This window comes from Pseudophryne corroboree, chromosome 5 (genome assembly GCF_028390025.1).
Source record: "Pseudophryne corroboree isolate aPseCor3 chromosome 5, aPseCor3.hap2, whole genome shotgun sequence".
In the NCBI taxonomy this organism is placed as follows: domain Eukaryota; kingdom Metazoa; phylum Chordata; class Amphibia; order Anura; family Myobatrachidae; genus Pseudophryne; species Pseudophryne corroboree.
Genome location: NC_086448.1, coordinates 635,854,504 through 635,874,455, shown reverse-complemented (window position 1 = coordinate 635,874,455; position 19,952 = coordinate 635,854,504). Strand labels below are relative to the sequence as shown.

The 19,952-nt window shown below is 45.0% G+C and overlaps 1 protein-coding gene across 2 annotated transcripts in view; it reads right to left on the bottom strand.

Annotated features, from left to right (window-relative positions):
* OSBPL1A (oxysterol binding protein like 1A) overlaps positions 1–19,952 on the bottom strand; it is a 537,997-nt gene that overhangs the window by 2,686 nt on the left and 515,359 nt on the right. For both annotated transcript variants that reach the window (XM_063923609.1, XM_063923608.1), the window contains 4 exons: positions 16,650–16,776; positions 15,885–16,001; positions 8,108–8,231; positions 2,824–2,914 (listed from right to left, as the gene is read on the bottom strand). In XM_063923609.1, the coding sequence (XP_063779679.1) occupies positions 2,824–2,914; positions 8,108–8,231; positions 15,885–16,001; positions 16,650–16,776 (459 nt within the window). The remainder of the gene's footprint in view (positions 1–2,823; positions 2,915–8,107; positions 8,232–15,884; positions 16,002–16,649; positions 16,777–19,952) is intronic.

Below are 19,952 nucleotides of genomic sequence, written 5' to 3'. Positions count from 1 at the left end.
ACCACAGCCAGCCTTAATCAAAACTACTTCATTTTTACTTCACTATTACATTAGGTTTTTATTGTCACAACACAATAATGCTGGCTACATATTGGTTATTGTTCCCACTGTATTATGGCCATACCAGACAGATGAATCACAATGTGGGCACAGGTATTCCAAAGTGAACAGATCCTACTGTAATGTAGTCACTCCAAATGACTTGTCCATAGTGGGACTAGTGCATTCCTGATAACCAATGTACACAAAAAACACAAGATAAAGGTGACAATAGCTAATATGAGGGCATATGCAATTTTAATTAATTTTGGCTGGGTAAGTAACATGTCGGCTATGGGCTTAATTCAATTAGCTGTGAAGAGGGAAGAATTGCCGTTTCAATGGCGTGGAAACACCAGCAACGGCAGCTGAACTTACCCCCAAATCTTATCCAGACTCACCAATTTTTGTGTATATAGCCCCACTTACTCGCGTTGTGAGGGGACTTGCAGCTAATTGAATTGAGCCCTAATTCTCAGATTTATCAAGACTTGGAGAGTGAAACATTGCAACTTGATAAAGTGCCAACCAACCAGCTCCTAACTGTCCTGGCCAGTGGTCCGGATTAGTTTCCAAGCATGCAACGTGACCCTTGGTCAGGTAAAAGGCATTCAATCACCAGGTCGAGAATCGCAAGCTTTCTGGGACAGATGAAGTGGAAGCGATATGGGCTAAGCTCCCTTTGTAGAGGACACTAGTGGAACAATGTTTGTTCTGCTGAAGTGAAACAGATTATGTGCATAATCTGTCAAACCAAGGGGATGTGAGGGCGCATAAGGGACCCATTCCTAATCTGTGAAGCCTGGATCTTCTCTTGGGTGGTGGATTGGGACTTGATTACAAGAGCTGTTGAATAGGACTAAAACTCATATTCATGGTCTCAGACTGAGATGACTATGCAGTTGGGCGACATGGTCTGTACAGAGGCGACACCTGCTCGTGATAACACCCTGATAGTGAGCCAGCCTCATCATACTGCTAACCGTAATGTAGCTTCTGGAAGTGGGAAAAACTAAAAGTGACCCTTCCAAACTGTGGGGTGTTACAGTATAAATAAACACAGTGACCGTGCAGTGACTGAATGACAGACCTGAGAAGATCAGTCTTTATTTTTCCTGCTTAAAAAACACATTGAGGCACTTAAAGCCCATACAGACTGGAGAAGTGATCACAATTGGGCATTCAGAATATAAAGGAATAAAAATCCCTGAAATACTGTTGCACATGGGTTATGGCCTGTACATTCATAGAGACTTGATACAGATGTTAAATGTGTGGGTCGTGTCCATGTCAGGATGAAGGAGTCAATTATTATTTGAGAAAATTTTGTTTTAGTAATTTTCTCTTATTTGAGGAATCAGGTCTCGGTAAAGGCAACCATGTAGTACTTCCAAATGTCCAAAATGCTGTGCATCTTGTACAATGTTGTGAATCTACAGGAACCCTGGGCAAAGTGGGTCAAGTGTTGTCAGGAAGAATACAAGTGTCATTGAGTTTGGATTCCACTTTCTTGGCCAAATGGAATGATACCACTTTACTCTGCATTTTGAGAGTGCTTTGAGCAGTGTAGGGAGAAGGGTAACTATAGAGGTTAGATTACTGCAGAATGAAAGAAAAATTTGACTTTCACTTCTTTGGTCAAGATCAGTGCTTGTATAATATCTCTGTAGGCCTGGTGTGCACAGGAGAAGAGAGGTTGCTCTTCTGGAGTTGGCAGAAGTCTGAAGTCACCTCACCGTGGGAACAATGGGGCAGATGTATTAAGCCTGGAGACAGCATAAGGAAGTGATAAACCAGTGATAAATGCAAGGTGATAACGCAGCAGCCAATCGGCTCCTAACTGTTAATTTACATATTGAAGCGGATTGTATGGTGCGTTTATCACCTTGCACTTATCACTGGTTATCATTTCCTTATGCCTTCTCCAGGTTAATACATCTGCCCCAATGATAGGCCACGTGGAAGATGACGGGGGTATCCAATTAGGCATGATAAAACACTGGGGGCTGATGTATTAACCTGGAGAAGGCATAAGGAAGTGATAAACCAGTGATAAATCCAAGGTGATAAACCCACCAGCCAACCATCTCCAATATGTAAATTAACAGTTAGGTGCTCATTGGCTGGTACATTTATCACTGGTTTATTACTTCCTTATGCCTTCTCCAGGTTAATACATCTGCCCCTGGGTGTGAAAAGCGTCCGTTCTTTGCAAATGTTCCCGTTTTTTTTTTTGTTTTGTTTTTTTACAGGCTAGCCAATTAGATCGCCTATAAAAAAAAATACATTTTCTCATGGACACACACAGCTTCAGCGTATCCTGTGTGTATTCGCTCCTGCAGCCCAGTTTATACACAAAGATGGAGCTGCTTTTGAGGATTTTGTTTTGCCTACCTGAGGCAGGTTAAGCAAAATCCCTGATAAGCCGTGGCTTGCGCCAGGTTATCGGGGTTTATTGGATAGCCCCCGGGAATACAGTTAGCAGCAGTAAATTACCTGAGGTAATTGGATACCCCCAATGTCTAGATGTTTGTGGGGTGAACCTCCACATGTCACCACAGACTTGAATTCAGAAGGGGGTGCTGGGTAATTCAGCGGATACTAATGAAAGTGTAAAATGTTGATACAGAAAGTGCTGCATGGAGATAAGGAGTGAAGGAGGGCACCTTATGCATGCTAATTGACCAGAAAGAGGTAAGTAGAAACTCACACCAATTTTGAGAAAATACTGTACTCTGGTACTGAAAGAACAGATACATACACAAACACTGATTGACTACAAACCTCGTATTCCAGTCCTCATCAGACTTCGAACGATTCTTACGGGCAGCTCTTTGCTTCTCTTCTAGTCTCTTCTTTTCCTCACTTGCTGTGTCTTAAAAGAAAACGAAAGTAAAAATACCTCAGTATTAGTATAATATAAACGTACACTGGAACAAAGCAACTAAAGAGGGGAAAAAGAGCCAACCTGGGTTTTTATCTCTGAAAAGTAATTTTAGAAGTAAAATTATGGGGGGGGGGGGGGAAACTTAGTGAGAGTCAGAAAAACCAATATCCCTATAAAACACGTATGGCAATAGTGAAATTGGCACCCGAGGGATCGAATATTGATTCCCTACTTTGTTTGTATTAGTGCTAGCAATTGGCATTATTATACATACTTTATAGAATAAACAATAAGTTCCAAAACATATTTATTTAAAATTCATAAAATGACACCAATGTTCATCTTGTTTTGATGTAACCTCCAATCTGCATTATTGGGAGGAGGATATCCCGAAAAGAAGCATTTGTGTATTATCGGACCCCCATGATGTATAGAAGGGGGCTGATACATTGAAGACAACCGCATCCCGCCCCAAGTGCACATACTGTAACTGGGTGTCCTGGCTCAGATCTTATTTTAGTGGTTTTCAGTAATACAGGTTGAGTATCCCTTATCCAAAATACTTGGGACCAGAGGAATTTTGGATATGGGATTTTTCCGTATTTTGGAATAATTGCATACCATAATGAGATATCATGGTGATGGGACCCAAGTCTAAGCACAGAATGCATTTATGTTTCATATACACCTTATACACACAGCCTGAAGGTCATTTAATACAATATTTTTAATAGCTTTGTGTATTAAACAAAGTTTGTGTACATTGAGCCATCAGAAAACAAAGTTTTCACTATTTCGCTCAAAAAATTCCGTATTTCGGAATATTTGGATATGGGATACTCAACCTGTATACAGTATGCGAGTCCTACTCAGTTATAATGGGACAGGAACAGTATTTACTTAAGAACTGGGGCTGTTTCTGCACACACTGTAAGTTTCGCATTTCATGCTGAAATTATTATTGAAACATCAGCTGCTGCTCGGTGAGATTGCTATGCACATAGCCATAATCACCCACTGCTTCCTCTTACGGTCACTGCAAAGCAAATAATGAAACCGGAACATTTCAGGGGAATTGTGGGGAATGTTGTGTAGTTTCTTCCACAAATCTCTAAGTATTCCAAAATGGAGATCAATAAGGAATACAATACACGATAACATGCATACAGACATTTTCAGGTGATTACAGTTGTATAAAATAAACTACATAGGAGACAAAACAGTGAACACCCAAGTAAAACTGTATAAAAAGTATAATTTTATGAGAACAATTCAATAGATGTAAAAAAGGATGAGCAACGTTTTGTGTGTGTGGATTATCGTCTGCATAAACAAGATGGAATGGGGGATGGGAGGAGGCTTGTGGGGGCTAGTTGGCAGATAACTGGTGATGTTGGTAAGATAAGGTGCCAGGTGACAGTGTAGTGTGATAGGAGTATCTATTGTTTGGCAGACTAGTTATGTATTCCCTTTTAAATAAACTACGTACGGCTAATGCTTTGCAGCACAGCATATATGCATCATGAATTTATCTGCAGATTTGACAATTTGTTTTTACAGATATAAAAGCAATTTAGTTGGGGTTAAGGGAGTAATTCAGACCCGATCACTGTTGTGCGTTTTTGCACAGTGGGCGATCAGGTCTGAACTGCGCATGCACCGCAATGCGCAGGTGCAACGGTCCGCAGCGATGGGGAGCGCCGGTCAGCAAACGCAAGAAGATTGACAGGAAAAGGGCGTTTATGGGTGGCAACTGACTGTTTCTAGGGAGTGTCCGGAAAAATGCAGGAGGGACCCGGGGTTTTGTGGGAGGATTCATGACGTCAGCTCCAGCCCCGATCATCACAGCGGGTGAGTAAGTCCTGAGCTGTGCAGAGACTGCACAAACTGCTGTTTGTGCAGTTCTCCAGCACATGCGATCGCACACCAGAACACACAAAAAATCCTCCCCCTGTAGGCGGCGACTACCTGACTGCAGGACAGCAAAAATCGCTGCCCAGCGATCAGGTCTGAATTAGGCCCTAAGTCGGATAAACACTATGCAATTCCACTGATAATTGTGTGACCGTCCAGATAATTGGATTGTGTATATGCAAGAGCATTAGCCGATAAGCGGCTTCAAACGCTCCTGCTGCGGTCAGATCGAGAGGTTTTGCTCTGAGCTCACAATATCTCGTCCCCAACCTCGTTAAAGAGATCTAAAGAAAGTACACACCAAGCTAGAAATTGGTGTCAGATAATCCCTGTCATATCACAGCATTTATCTGCTAGTGAGTACCCAGCATTAGGATTTGGGGTGATCTTAGAAATGATTTTATCGTATTGCAGAAGCGCCTAATGGGCATGATTCATGTCCCGATGCTTGTGCAGCACATGCCGCAAAGTACCGATGTTCAGTCTATGATATAGGATACAGTACGACACAACATTAGACTGTCATTGATTAACAGTCCGCTGCTGTTTGGGGGCAGGGGGTGGGTGGCCACGGCCTCCGTTTCCTAAACCTTAGGAGTGTCACCACCATTATGGGTGAGTGCCAAGGGCAGGATCTCCATTGGATGACAGAGACTTCCTGGCCTCTTGGTAGGACATGTGGCAATCGGCTTGCACGAACCCCATGGGTCTTGCAACTGGCTGACCATGTCGCAGATGATCCAATACTGTGTCCTCTGATCACTACTATAAGCAGGAGGCGTGACGCTGCATTACCATATTAGTGCTACACTGAGCACAAAAGAGGGCAGCACGTTACACAGGCTGAACTGAGCCGCTCTTCCTATATAGTCAGAATTTTACAAGAGTTCTCTTTTATGGTGAAGCGATTGAGCTTTTGGAGACTGTAGTACGAATCTTGTCCCAGGCCCAAGGAGCAATCCTATACATGCTGCCAGGCCAACTCACGAGTTTCTTGATCTGGTATTTTTGGGACCAGAATTACAGTATGTAATAATATTAGGCAGACTGATCCTCTGCAGTTTGTGTTATAAGCACATGTGATCTCCTTAACGGTGCTTTAAGTGAGGTTCAAACAACAAAATGATGACTTTAGAGGTATTGATAAGATCTATAGTTGTACCTGTAACTCTTCAAATGATAATGGGGCCAATACTACTTTTAGATAATGGAAGTGCGTTAGATGTTTTCCACCCTGAGAATACTATGCCCCGGAGGAAAGAAGGGATGGGCCCACATACTGTAGGTGTAAGCAGTGATGAATGTACGGACCATTGTAAATTAATGTTAGTCTATTTAAGCCAAAAATGAATTAAAGCCAGTTTTAACCAACCAACTCATTACACAAGCCAGCCTATCATTTTGTTAGTGGCTTAGTACGTAATCCTACTGACATAGCATTGTAATATCTGCAGAACACATGGAACCCCAGTTTTTTTTTGTTTTCTTTTAGGCAGGTTTTTCCAATCCCATATAAATTGGTTACATGCCCCTTGGACTATCTGTATGAGCACTGCAACTAGCAGGGTTTGGAACAAGTAAGGGCTCTTCAGCACATTAAGTGCCTAATTCTGAATTGCAGATATGTCAATGTCCGATGCAATACAGGGATACAGTATTTTTGCTACTGCATACGTTTACATTGCATGCACATAGATTCAGGTCTCAGAAATGTCCTGGTACTGTAGGTAGAAGGTCTCTGATTTGTGGTTAGTAACCTTGTATGGAGATATGGTCAGACAATCTCTTATATAAGATGAGGAAAGGACATGGGTGAAAAGGTCAATCTGTGTGATTTGCTCATGTGATTCCTGACATGGTAGTACTGGATCTGATTCTATTACTCAGGGGTTTGATGAACCAGGTGAATATCAGTGGGGAGAGGGGGCACCCATAAAGAATAGCTTTAGGTAAATGTAAGGGCCTGGATGTCTGACAGTTAGTGAGACCTGTTGTAGAAGGGCTGTTGCATAGCACAGATTGGTTGCAAAAATGTATCTCTAAAGCCATAAGGTAATGTCTGAATTATGAGAAGGCCACGAGGCCCTATCAAAGGTCTTTTGCATGTCCTGGGCAGGCATAAAAGAAGTGGCTTTTACATTTGTTGATATGATGGATTATATTAAATATACATGTACTATTGTCTAGCATCTGCCTGGATGAAAGTTGGGTAATTGTTAAATGTCAACTGGGATAAAATCAACCAATCATATATACCTGGATCTTAGGCGAATAACAATTTTGTAGATTTGAGCCGAGCGCTATGTATGCTAATGCGTAGTGTTGTGTGTAATTGTGTAAAAAAGAAATATAAAATAAGATAATAAAAATAAAAACAACAATAAAAATAAAAATACAAATAAATATATAAAATAAATATAAATAGAAATAATAAGTGAAAATAAATGAATAAGGAAAGGAAGGGAGGGAAGGGGAAAGTGCAATGTTTACAGCTCCTCTGTTGATATTTTGTTGGAGCTTTAAGTGCTTTTTTCAGCAGGTAGGAAAGTCTTTCAAATGAACTATCCCTAACTTACCCTGTTTCTTCTTCTTTAATGTGGCCGTGATCGGGAGTAACTTCCGTTATTGATGATAGTGGTGTTACTTTTGCTGGGTAAGCTAGCCTCTCCTGTGTTTAGGCTGTGGCTGCTACCCGAGTTTTTGTATTGGCTGTGCATTAGTAAGTATATTTTATCGATGCAGTCGTAAAGGGCCCCATACACTACTGCGACATGTCCGTCTGACATGTCGCAGGCGATTACCCTGGCAGCCCCCCGGGCGGCAGGATCACCCAAGATACATCGTATGCTGTCCTTTTGCATACGATATATCTTGGGCGATCCCAGCCATGCCTGCGTAGTCCGACATATCACAAGTGCAGCACTTTCAATCTGGAGGATCCAATCCGATGCTCAAGGGAACGTGCATCGGATCGGATCAAAAACACCTCCAAAATGCCCACTTTCACCCGATATATCAGGCCAAATGCCTGAAATCGGATGAAATCGGGCATTATCGTTCTACTGTATGGGCCCTTTAAGTTTCTGTAGATAGCTAATTGAAAAGGCAACGTGACCAAATAAATGTATACAAAACTGCCTATGCCCCAGGTAATGAGACTGAAGACCATCTAAAGTAATGACTGTGGACTCCACATGGCCAAGCCCCTTGTACAACAGCCACTCCATGTAGCATTTCAGCTATTTGTAATCACAATGCTAAAATTACCAATATCTCCGTTCTCCATCGCCCTAATATCAGGCCGTAGTCTGCAGTCTGTTTTAGGGATTAAGCTTTCCATACCCTTATCCAGCTCATTCAAGGCCAGAGCAAAGTGAGTGAAGTTGTACATCTAAGACAGATAGAACAAGACAGGTATAGGTCAGTCATCAGTGATACAATGTACATTGTGCAGTGAACATATCGTAAATGCAGTGAGCTGGAGTTTTACATCGCTCAGTGCCTGACTTTCCTCACATTGTACGTCTACATTTGTAGGTGTTCTGAGGTAGCTAGATGGTTGCTACCTAGTATATCAGTGCTTTGCCTTCTCCACCTAGGCTTGTTGACACTCCACTGATAATATAACCCGATTTCAGATTAGGTGCCAGAAGAAATTCAGTAGTACAGACAACCAAAATGGCACCCCAAGGAGATAAATTGCATAGACAAAATAAGAATTTACTTACCGATAATTCTATTTCTCATAGTCCGTAGTGGATGCTGGGGACTCCGTAAGGACCATGGGAATAGCGGCTCCGCAGGAGACTGGGCACATCTAAAGAAAGCTTTAGGATTAACTGGTGTGCACTGGCTCCTCCCCCTATGACCCTCCTCCAAGCCTCAGTTAGGATACTGTGCCCGGACGAGCGTACACAATAAGGAAGGATTTTGAATCCCGGGTAAGACTCAAACCAGCCACACCAATCACACCGTATAACTTGTGATCTGAACCCAGTTAACAGTATAACAGAGGAGCCTCTGAAAAGATGGCTCCCAACAATAATAACCCGATTTTTGTAACAATAACTATGTACAAGTATTGCAGACAATCCGCACTTGGGATGGGCGCCCAGCATCCACTACGGACTATGAGAAATAGAATTATCGGTAAGTAAATTCTTATTTTCTCTAACGTCCTAAGTGGATGCTGGGGACTCCGTAAGGACCATGGGGATTATACCAAAGCTCCCAAACGGGCGGGAGAGTGCGGATGACTCTGCAGCACCGAATGAGAGAACTCCAGGTCCTCCTCAGCCAGGGTATCAAATTTGTAGAATTTAGCAAACGTGTTTGCCCCTGACCAAGTAGCTGCTCGGCAAAGTTGTAAAGCCGAGACCCCTCGGGCAGCCGCCCAAGATGAGCCCACTTTCCTTGTGGAACGGGCTTTTACAGATTTTAGCTGTGGCAGGCCTGCCACAGAATGTGCAAGCTGAATTGTACTACAAATCCAACGAGCAATAGTCTGCTTAGAAGCAGGAGCACCCAGCATGTTGGGTGCATACAGGATAAACAGCGAGTCAGATTTCCTGACTCCAGCCGTCCTGGAAACATATTTTCAGGGCCCTGACAACATCCAGCAACTTGGATTCCTCCAAGTCCCTAGTAGCCGCAGGCACCACAATAGGTTGGTTCAGGTGAAAACGCTGGAACCACCTTAGGGAGAAACTGAGGACGAGTCCTCAATTCCGCCCTGTCCGAATGGAAAATCAGATAAGGGCTTTTACAGGATAAAGCCGCCAATTCTGACACGCGCCAGGGCCAACAGCATGACCACTTTCCATGTGAGATATTTTAACTCCACAGATTTAAGTGGTTCAAACCAATGTGACTTTTGGAACCCAAACTACATTGAGATCCCAGATTGCCACTGGAGGCACAAAAGGAGGCTGTATATGCAGTACCCCTTTTACAAACGTCTAAACTTCAGGGACTGAAGCTAGTTCTTTTTTGGAAGAAAATTGACAGGGCCGAAATCTGAACCTTAATGGACCCCAATTTCAGGCCCATAGACACTCCTGTTTGCAGGAAATGTAGGAATCGACCCAGTTGAATTTCCTCCGTCGGGCCTTACTGGCCTCGCACTACGCAACATATTTTCGCCAATTGCGGTGATAATGTTTTTGCGGTTACATCCTTCCTGGCTTTTGATCAGGATAGGGATGACTTCATCCGGAATGCCTTTTTTCCTTCAGGATCCGGTGTTCAACCGCCATGCCGTCAAACGCAGCCGCGGTAAGTCTTGGAACAGACAGGGTCCTTGCTGGAGCAGGTCCCTTCTTAGAGGTAGAGGCCACGGATCCTCCGTGAGCCTCTCTTGAAGTTCCGGTTACCAAGTCCTTCTTGGCCAATCCGGAGCCACGAATATAGTGCTTTCTCCTCTCCATCTTATCAATCTCAGTACCTTGGGTATGAGAGGCAGAGGAGGGAACACATACACTGACTGGTACACCCACGGTGTTACCAGAGCGTCTACAACTATTGCCTGAGGGTCTCTTGACCTGGCGCAATACCTGTCGAGTTTTTTAATCATGTGGACGACTTCTGGGTGAAGTCCCCACTCTCCCGGGTGGAGGTCGTGCTGAGGAAGTCTGCTTCCCAGTTGTCCACTCCCGGAATGAATACTGTTGACAGTGCTATCACATGATTTTCCGCCCAGCGAAGAATCCTTGCAGCTTCTGCCATTGCCCTCCTGCTTCTTGTGCCACCCTGTCTGTTTACGTGGGTGACTGCCATGATGTTGTCCGACTGGATCAACACCGGCTGACCTTGAAGCAGAGGTCTCGCTAAGCTTAGAGCATTGTAAATGGCCCTTAGCTTCAGGATATTTATGTGAAGTGATGTATCCAGGCTTGACCCTAAGCCCTGGATATTCCTTCCCTGTGTGACTGCTCCCCAGCCTCGCAGGCTGGCATCCGTGGTCACCAGGACCCAGTCCTGAATGCCGAATCTGCGGCCCTCTAGAAGATGAGCACTCTGCAACCACCACAGGATGGATACCCTTGTCCTTGGTGACAGGGTTATCCGCTGATGCATCTGAAAATGCGACCCGGACCATTTGTCCAGTAGGTTCCACTGGAAAGTTCTTGCGTGGAATCTAACGAATGGGATTGCTTCGTAGGAAGCCACTATTTTTACCCAGAACCCTTGTGCATTGATGCACTGAGACTTGGTTCGGTTTTAGGAGGTTCCTGATTAGCTCGGATAACTCCCTGGCTTTCTCTTCCGGGAGAAACACCTTTTTTCTGGACTGTGTCCAGGATCATCCCTAGGAAACAGAAGACAAGTCGTCGGAACTAGCTGCGATTTTGGAATATTGAGAATCCAATCGTGCTGCCGCAACACTACCTGAGATAGTGCTACACCGACCTCCAACTGTTCCCTGGATCTTACCCTTATCAGGGAATCGTCCAAGTAAGGGATAACTAAAATTCCCTTCCTTCGAAGGGATATCATTTCGTCCATTACCTTGGTAAAGACCCGGGGTGCCGTGGACCCTCCCTACGGCAGCGTCTGAACTGATAGTGACAGTTCTGTACCATAACCTGAGGTACCCTTGGTGAGAAGGGTAAATTTTGACATGAAGGTAAGCATCCTTGATGTCCCGAGACATCATGTAGTCCCCTTCTTCCAGGTTCGCAATCACTGCTCTGAGTGACTCAATCTTGAATTTGAACCTCTGTATGTAAGTGTTCAAAGATTTTAGATTTAGAATCGGTCTCACCGAGCCGTCTGGCTTCGGTACCACAATAGTGTGGAATAATACCCCGTTCCCTGTTGCAGGAGGGGTACCTTGATTATCACCTGCTGGGAATACAGCTTGTGAATGGCTTCCAAAACTGCCTCCCTGTCAGAGCGAGACGTCGGTAAAGCCGACTTTTGGAAACGGCGAGGGGGAGACGTCTCGAATTCCAATATGTACCCCTGAGATATTACCTGAAGGATCCAGGGGTCTACTTGCGAGTGAGCCCACTGCGCACTGAAATTCATTGAGAACGGGCCCCCACCGTGCCTGAGCTTGTAAAGCCCTAGCGTCATACTGAGGGCTTGGCAGAGGCGGGAAAGGGTTTCTGTTCCTGGGAACTGGCTGATCTCTGCAGCCTTTTTCCTCTCCCTCTGTCACGAGCAGAAAGGAGGAACCTTTTGTCCGCTTGCCAACAAAGGACTGCGCCTGATAATACGGCGTCTTATTTTGAGAGGCGACCTGGGGTACAAACGTGGATTTCCCAGCTGTTGCCGTGGCCACCCTTTCAAAGGCAATACTTCCAAATGCCGTTTGGAATCCGCATCACCTGACCATTTTACTGGTAGAATTGGACAACGCACTTATACTTGATGCCAGTCGGCAATTATTCCGCTGTGCATCATGCATATATAGAAATGCATCTTTTAAATGCTCTATAGGCAATAATATACTATCAATATTTCCAGTCAGGGAATCCGACCATGCCAACCCAGCACTGCACCTCCAGGCTGAGGCGATAGCTGGTCGCAGTATAACACCAGTATGTGTGTAAATACCTTTTTGGATACCCTCCTGCTTTCTATCAGCAGGATCCTTAAGGGCGGCCATCTCATGAGAGGGTAGAGCCCTTGTTCTTACAAGCGTGTGAGCGCCTTATCCCCGCTAGGGGGTGTTTCCCAACGCACCCTAACCTCTGGCGGGAAATTGTATGCAGCCAATACTTTTTAAGAAATTATCAATTGTTATCGGGGGGAAACCCACGCATCATCACACACCTCATTTTATTTCTCAGATTCAGGAAAACTACAGGTAGTTTTTCCCTCACCGAACATAATACCCCTTTTTGGTGGTACTCGTATTATCAGAAATGTATAAAAACATTTTTCCATTGACTCAATCATGTAACGTGTGGCCCTACTGGAAATCACGGTTGTCTCTTCACCGTCGACACAGGAGTCAGTATCCGTGTCGGCGTCTGTATCTGCCATCTGAGGTAACGGCCGCTTTAGAGCCCCTGACGGCCTATGAGACGTCTGGACAGGCACAAGCTGAGTAGCCGGCTGTCTCATGTCAACCACTGTTTTTTTATATAGAGCTGACACTGTCACGTAATTTTCAACAGTACATCCACTCAGGTGTCGACCCCCTAGGGGGTGACATCACTGTTACAGACACTCTGCTCCGTCTCCACATCATTTTTCTCCTCATACATGTCGACACAAACGTACCGACACACAGCACACGCACAGGGAATGCTCTGATAGAGGACAGGACCCCACTAGCCCTTTGGGGAGACAGAGGGAGAGTATGCCAGCACACACCAGAGCGCTATATATATACAGGGATAACCTTATATAAGTGTTTTTCCCCTTATAGCTGCTGTATGTTTTAATACTGCGCCTAATTAGTGCCCCCCTCTCTTTTTTTAACCCTTTCTGTAGTGTAGTGACTGCAGGGAAGAGCCAGGGAGCTTCCCTCCAACTGAGCTGTGAGGGAAAATGGCGCCAGTGTGCTGAGGAGATAGGCTCCGCCCCCTTTTCGGCGGCCTTATCTCCCGGTTTTTTGTATATTCTGGCAGGGGTTAAATGCATCCATATAGCCCAGGAGCTATATGTGATGTATTTTTTGCCATGTAAGGTATTTCTGTCATGTTTTATTGCGTCTCAGGGCGCCCCCCCCAGCGCCCTGCACCCTCAGTGACCGGAGTATGAAGTGTGCTGAGAGCAATGGCGCACAGCTGCAGTGCTGTGCGCTACCTTATTGAAGACAGGAACGTCTTCTGCCGCCGATTTTTCCGGACCTCTTCGCTCTTCTGGCTCTGTAAGGGGGCCGGCGGCGCGGCTCCGGGACCCATCCAGGCTGGACCTGTGATCGTCCCTCTGGAGCTAATGTCCAGTAGCCAAGAAGCCCAATCCACTCTGCACGCAGGTGAGTTCGCTTCTTCTCCCCTTAGTCCCTCGATGCAGTGAGCCTGTTGCCAGCAGGTCTCACTGAAAATAACAAACCTAAACTAAAACTTTCACTAAGAAGCTCAGGAGAGCCCCTAGTGTGCACCCTTCTCGTCGGGCACAGAAATCTAACTGAGGCTTGGAGGAGGGTCATAGGGGGAGGAGCCAGTGCACACCAGTTAATCCTAAAGCTTTCTTTAGATGTGCCCAGTCTCCTGCGGAGCCGCTATTCCCATGGTCCTTACGGAGTCCCCAGCATCCACTTAGGACGTTAGAGAAAAGAGTTTATTTAGCAACAATTCACTATTGCAAATAAACGCTTGAGTTTATGCAATTTACCTGTTCTGATTGCTATTCTTTTACCCAGTATTATAATATACTAGCATGCTTGACTCCTAATTCGTGGGCTCGTTAGCTATTGTGGCCACCATATAGTCCCATTCCCCTTGTGCCCCTCTAGCCCCATACCTCACAACTGTGATAATAGTCACTGCTGGATGTGCTCCATTTGAAATATTTGAAGCCTTGGCAGAGTTCACCAGAGGTGGGATTACATCTAAATGTCTCAGTACAAAAATACTAATACTTGGGATCCCGTCATACATTCTTAGAGAATATTTTGCATGGACCTAAGCATCATCTTATTCCTTTTACAAAACAATCATTCCTTTAATGCTAATTATACATTCTAGAAGAGGATATCTATCGCAATTCTATCAATATTTCTATCACAAACAAAGAAATATTACTTTGTACATCATCAAGAAAATGGTCAAAAAAGGATTAAGTGCATGTCAAAGGTCATGAGTATTCGAGCCAGTGGCAGAACTTGTGAGTAGTGGGCCCCCTCACTTCTAGGTCCCAAGCGGAGTTCATAATATGGCACATGGCAGTGCACCACGTAAAGGCCAAACAATACATATGGCATCCCTGTGTCTAATAATAATAATCTGTGTCCCCTTTAATAAATAATCTGATTCCCCTTTAATCAAATAACAATAATCTGTGCCTCCTTAAACTCAACAGTGTCTGATGTCAGCAACATTGCTCAGAGGCTCCACATATGGGTCTGCTGGCAGACAGTGCTGGGGGGGGAGGCAAAGGGTGATAGGCAGAGGCAGAAGGTAACAAATAGAGGCATAGAAAAGGATGATGTGGAGAGGATGACAGGTAGCGGCATAGGGTAAGGGGTAAGGCCTAGAGGATGACGTCAGAGGCAGTGTGTAATGAAAGAGGGTGACGGTAGAGGTAGAGGCAGAGGGTGACGGTAGAGACAGTGACAGGTAGAAGCTTAGTGGGAGATGCAGGCATTCTCAACCTCGGTCCTCAAGGCACAATAACAGTGCAGGTTTTAGTGATGTCCAGGCTTCAGCACAGATGGTTATATCAAAATAACTGAGGTACTAATTAAGTCACCTGTGCTCAAGCATTTATATCACAAAATCATGGGATGTTAGTGGGCCTTGAGGACAGAGGTTGGGAATGCCTGGGGAAGAGGGTTACAGGGAGGGGATAAAGGGGAACCCTGCAGTCCGGGTGGTGGGTCACTAATTTAGAGGATTTGAAGATGCCCTCTTTTTCCACCTGCGGCACTTGCAAGATCTCCTTCACATGTCCCCAACAGGCAGTGTAATCTCTGTAGTTTATTGGTTACAAAGACTTCCTATTGGACTTTGCCAATACAGAAGCTTTTGTTTTTTATTATGATGGTAAAAGAGGAGTCCTATTTCATTAAAGTTTATTTAAAAACATGTCTATCTTTTATTTCCTTTTTATTTTATATATCATGATTAGTCTGGTGCTGGTTTCCGCTTCTGGTAGGGAGAGAACCTACAATATTTCCCCCCTGTTTAATGGCAACCAACCAAGGCTTTCTGGCACTGCAGCTGGCTAAATGTGACATCTAGTGGTAGAAAAAGGGTAATGCATGTGGGGAAAAAAAAAAAAGATAAGCTTTAGGAAAAAACTTTAAATGATGCAGTGTGTTTCCTCAAAGCGCCATTACTTGATGTGCATAACAATGTATGTAGTATCCGTATAGCCATTGCTACATATGTATGTTACATGTCTGTGGATTTTAGATGTGTCTTACCTGTGCAGAGTTGGAGGGCCGAGGGGCTATCCGCCACAGCAGCTTGCTCCCTGGAATAACTTGTACACTCTCACAATCTGGTAACGGCATTTCATCAGGTTCCTCTGTACTGCCAGACTGGTAAAAGATAATCACAGTAAGGGCAAAGGTTTCTGAATAATTCCGATTATGTTCTGCCAATGATATGACTGATATATGGACAATCCAGTTGTGGACATAAATCTTGTAATATAAATTAGGTATTCAAAAGCACTCTAACGCTCTCTATTGTGTGTATGTGTCTGCCCTGCATTCACTGCAAGCTTAATATTTATGTAACTACAGGTGTGTCCTCTTACATCTTTGCTCCGTGCGCTGCTAGACACGGTACAAATAGCGAATGAGTGCCGTGTAACTCGGTAGCGCCGAACATCCTTTTTTGCATTTTTCCTCGAAAAATGCATCTTAGACGCAAAGTATTTTAATAGGATACACAAGCAGCTTTAAAATGAAACACAGCATGCCTATATTCTGTGTGCGACTGTGACTGTATTTGCATACAAAATGCTATGCTACAGTGTGGTATTGCAGAGAGAGCCACAATTACACACAGAATATAGGCATGCTCCATATCATTTAAAAAAAACAACAACAAAAAACAGACGCTCTGCTCACACCATGCAAAGAGCCATGGAAGGAATATACAGTATTTATTCCATTTGCTATAGGTATAAATACTGGAGGCTGCTATTAGAAAGAAACACACATTCAAATTTCAGGGTTTACCTGTTTGGAGTTTTTCTTATCGTCTCCACCTTTTTTGTCATTTTTTTTAAATGCTTCAAATGTAGCAGGATCAGTATTATACAGGCACTCTGTCCACTTTCCATACAGAGCACACAACTTCTTCTTGCTGCATAAGAAATGAAAACCCACAAAAGAGAACACACACATAAGATACAGCCAAAGCGTCCCAAACTGTAACACAGGTGTCCTTAAGGAGATTAGGGAGAACAGAATCTTTCTGTGAAACATTAGGGTATTTTCACTAATTATGGGGAGAGCGCTATACCAGTATCTGTAGGTAACGATAATGCACTTCCCTAAAAATAAGATTTTAAACCTACCGGTAAATCTTTTTCTCCTAGTCCGTAGAGGATGCTGGGGACTCCGTAAGGACCATGGGGTATAGACGGGCTCCGCAGGAGACAAGGGCACTTTAAGACCTTTTAATGGGCGTGAACTGGCTCCTCCCTCTATGCCCCTCCTCCAGACCTCAGTTATAGGAACTGTGCCCAGAGGAGACTGACATTTCGAGGAAAGGATTTTGTTAATTAAGGGTGAGATACATACCAGCTCACACCACAACACACCGTACAACCTGGGATATAACTAAACCAGTTAACAGTATGAACAAATAAGATCCGCAACAGCTAGATCTGAACTGCAACACAACTTTTGTGTAGACATATCAATAACTATGTACAAGTACTGCAGATTAATTCCGCACTGGGACGGGCGCCCAGCATCCTCTACGGACTAGGAGAAAAAGATTTACCGGTAGGTTTAAAATCTTATTTTCTCTTACATCCTAGAGGATGCTGGGACTCCGTAAAGACCATGTGGATTATACCAAAGCTCCAGACCGGGCGGGAGAGTGCGAATGACTCTGCAGCACCGATTGAGCAAAAGAGAGGTCCTCATCAGCCAGGGTATCAAACTTATAGAATTTTGCAAAAGTGTTTCAACCCGACCAAGTAGCTGCTCGGAAAAGCTGTAACGCCGAGACGCCACGGGCAGCCGCCCAAGAAGAGCCCACCTTCCTAGTGGAATGGGCCTGTATCGATTTTGGTAACAGCAATCCCGCCGTAGAATGAGCCTGCTGAATCGTGTTACAGATCCAGCGTGCGATAGTCTGCTTGGAAGCAGGAGCGCCAACCTTGTTGGCCGCATATAGGATAAACAGAGCCTCCGTCTTCCTAATACGAGCCGTTCTGGCTACATAGATTTTTAAAGCCCTGACTACATCAAGGGACTTGGAATCCTCCAAGACATCCGTAGCCACCGGCACTACAATAGGTTGGTTCATGTGAAACGACGAAACCACCTTAGGTAGAAATTGCGGACGAGTTCTCAATTCCGCTCTATCCATATGGAAAATCAGATAGGGGCTCTTGTAAGACAAGGCCGCCAATTCTGACACCCGCCTTGCAGATGCCAAAGCCAATAACATGACTACTTTCCAAGAGAGAAATTTTAACTCAACAGTTTGAAGTGGTTCAAACCAATGTGATTTAAGGAACTGTAACACCACGTTAGGTCCCACGGTGCCACTGGGGGCACAAAAGGAGGTTGGATGTGCAGTACTCCCTTCACAAAAGTCTGCACTTCTGGAAGAGAGGCCAATTCCTTCTGAAAAAATATTGATAAAGCCGAAATCTGCACCTTAATGGAGCCTAACTTTAGGCCCATATCCAGCCCTGCCTGTAGAAAATGGAGAAAACGACCCAGCTGAAAAACCTCTGTAGGAGCATTCCTGGATTCACACGAAGACACATACTTCCTCCAGATACGGTGATAACGCTTCGCCGTTACCTCCTTCCTAGCTTTAAGTAGAGTAGGGATGACCTCTCCTGGAATACATTTCCTAGCTAGGATTTGGCGTTCAACCGCCATGCCATCAAACGTAACCGCGGTAAATCTTGGAACACACACGGCCCCTGTTTTAACAGGTCCTCTCTTAGAGGAAGAGGCCAAGGATCTTCTGTGAGCATTTCCTGAAAATCTGGATACCAGGCCCTTCGAGGCCAGTCTGGAACAATGAGTATCGTTTGAACTCTTGTTCTTCTTATGATCCTCAATATCTTTGAGATGAGTGGAAGTGGTGGGAACACATAGACCGACTGATACACCCACGGTGTCACTAGTGCGTCTACTGCTATTGCTTGAGGGTCCCTCGACCTGGAACAATACGTCCAAAGCTTTTTGTTGAGGCGTGACGCCATCATGTCTATTTGAGGGAGTCCCCAACCGTTTGTCACTTCTGCAAAGACCTCTTGATGAAGCCCCCACTCTCCTGGATGGAGAGCGTGTCTGCTGAGGAAGTCTGCTTCCCAGTTGTCCACTCCCGGGATGAAGACAGCTGACAGAGCGCTTACATGATTTTCCGCCCAGCGAAGAATCCTGGTGGCCTCCGCCATCGCTGGTCTGCTTCTTGTTCTGCCCTGGCGGTTTACATGTGCCACGGCTGTGATGTTGTCTGACTGGATCAGTACAGGTAGGTTGCGAAAAAGATGCTCCGCCTGTCTCAAGCCGTTGTATATGGCCCTCAATTCCAGCACATTTATGTGCAGACAAGTCTCCTGGCTTGACCATATTCCTTGAAATTTTTTACCTTGTGTGACCGCTCCCCAGCCTCGGAGGCTCGCGTCCGTGGTCACCAAAACCCAATCCTGGATTCCGAACCTGCGACCCTCTAGGACAGGCATTCCCAACCACGGTCCTCAAGGCACACCAACAGTGCAGGTTTTAGTGATATCCAGGCTTCAGCACAGGTGACTTAATTAGTAGCTCTGTTATTTTGATTTAACCATCTGTGCTGCAGCCTGGATATCACTAAAACCTGCCCTGTTGGTGTGCCTTGAGGACCGTGGTTGGGAATGCCTGCTCTAGGAGGTGAGCGCTGTGGAGCCACCACCGGAGAGATATCCTGGCCCTGGGGGACAGGCTTATCATCCGATGCATTTGGAGATGGGACCCTGACCATTTGCCCAGTAGGTCCCACTGAAATGTTCTTGCATGGAACCTGCCAAACGGAATGGCCTCGTAGGCCACCACCATCTTTCCCAACACTCGAGTGCATTGATGAATCGACACTCTTTTTGGCTTCAGCAGATCCCTGACCATGTTCTGGATTTCCAGAGCTTTTTCCATTGGGAGAAAAACCCTCTGCCGTTCCGTGTCCAGAATCATGCCCAAAAACGACAGTCGAGTTGTCGGTTGGCAAATTTAATAGCCAGCCGTGTTGTTGTAGTACCCTCAGAGAGAGTGCCATGCTTTTCAGTAACTGGTCTCTTGATCTCGCCTTTA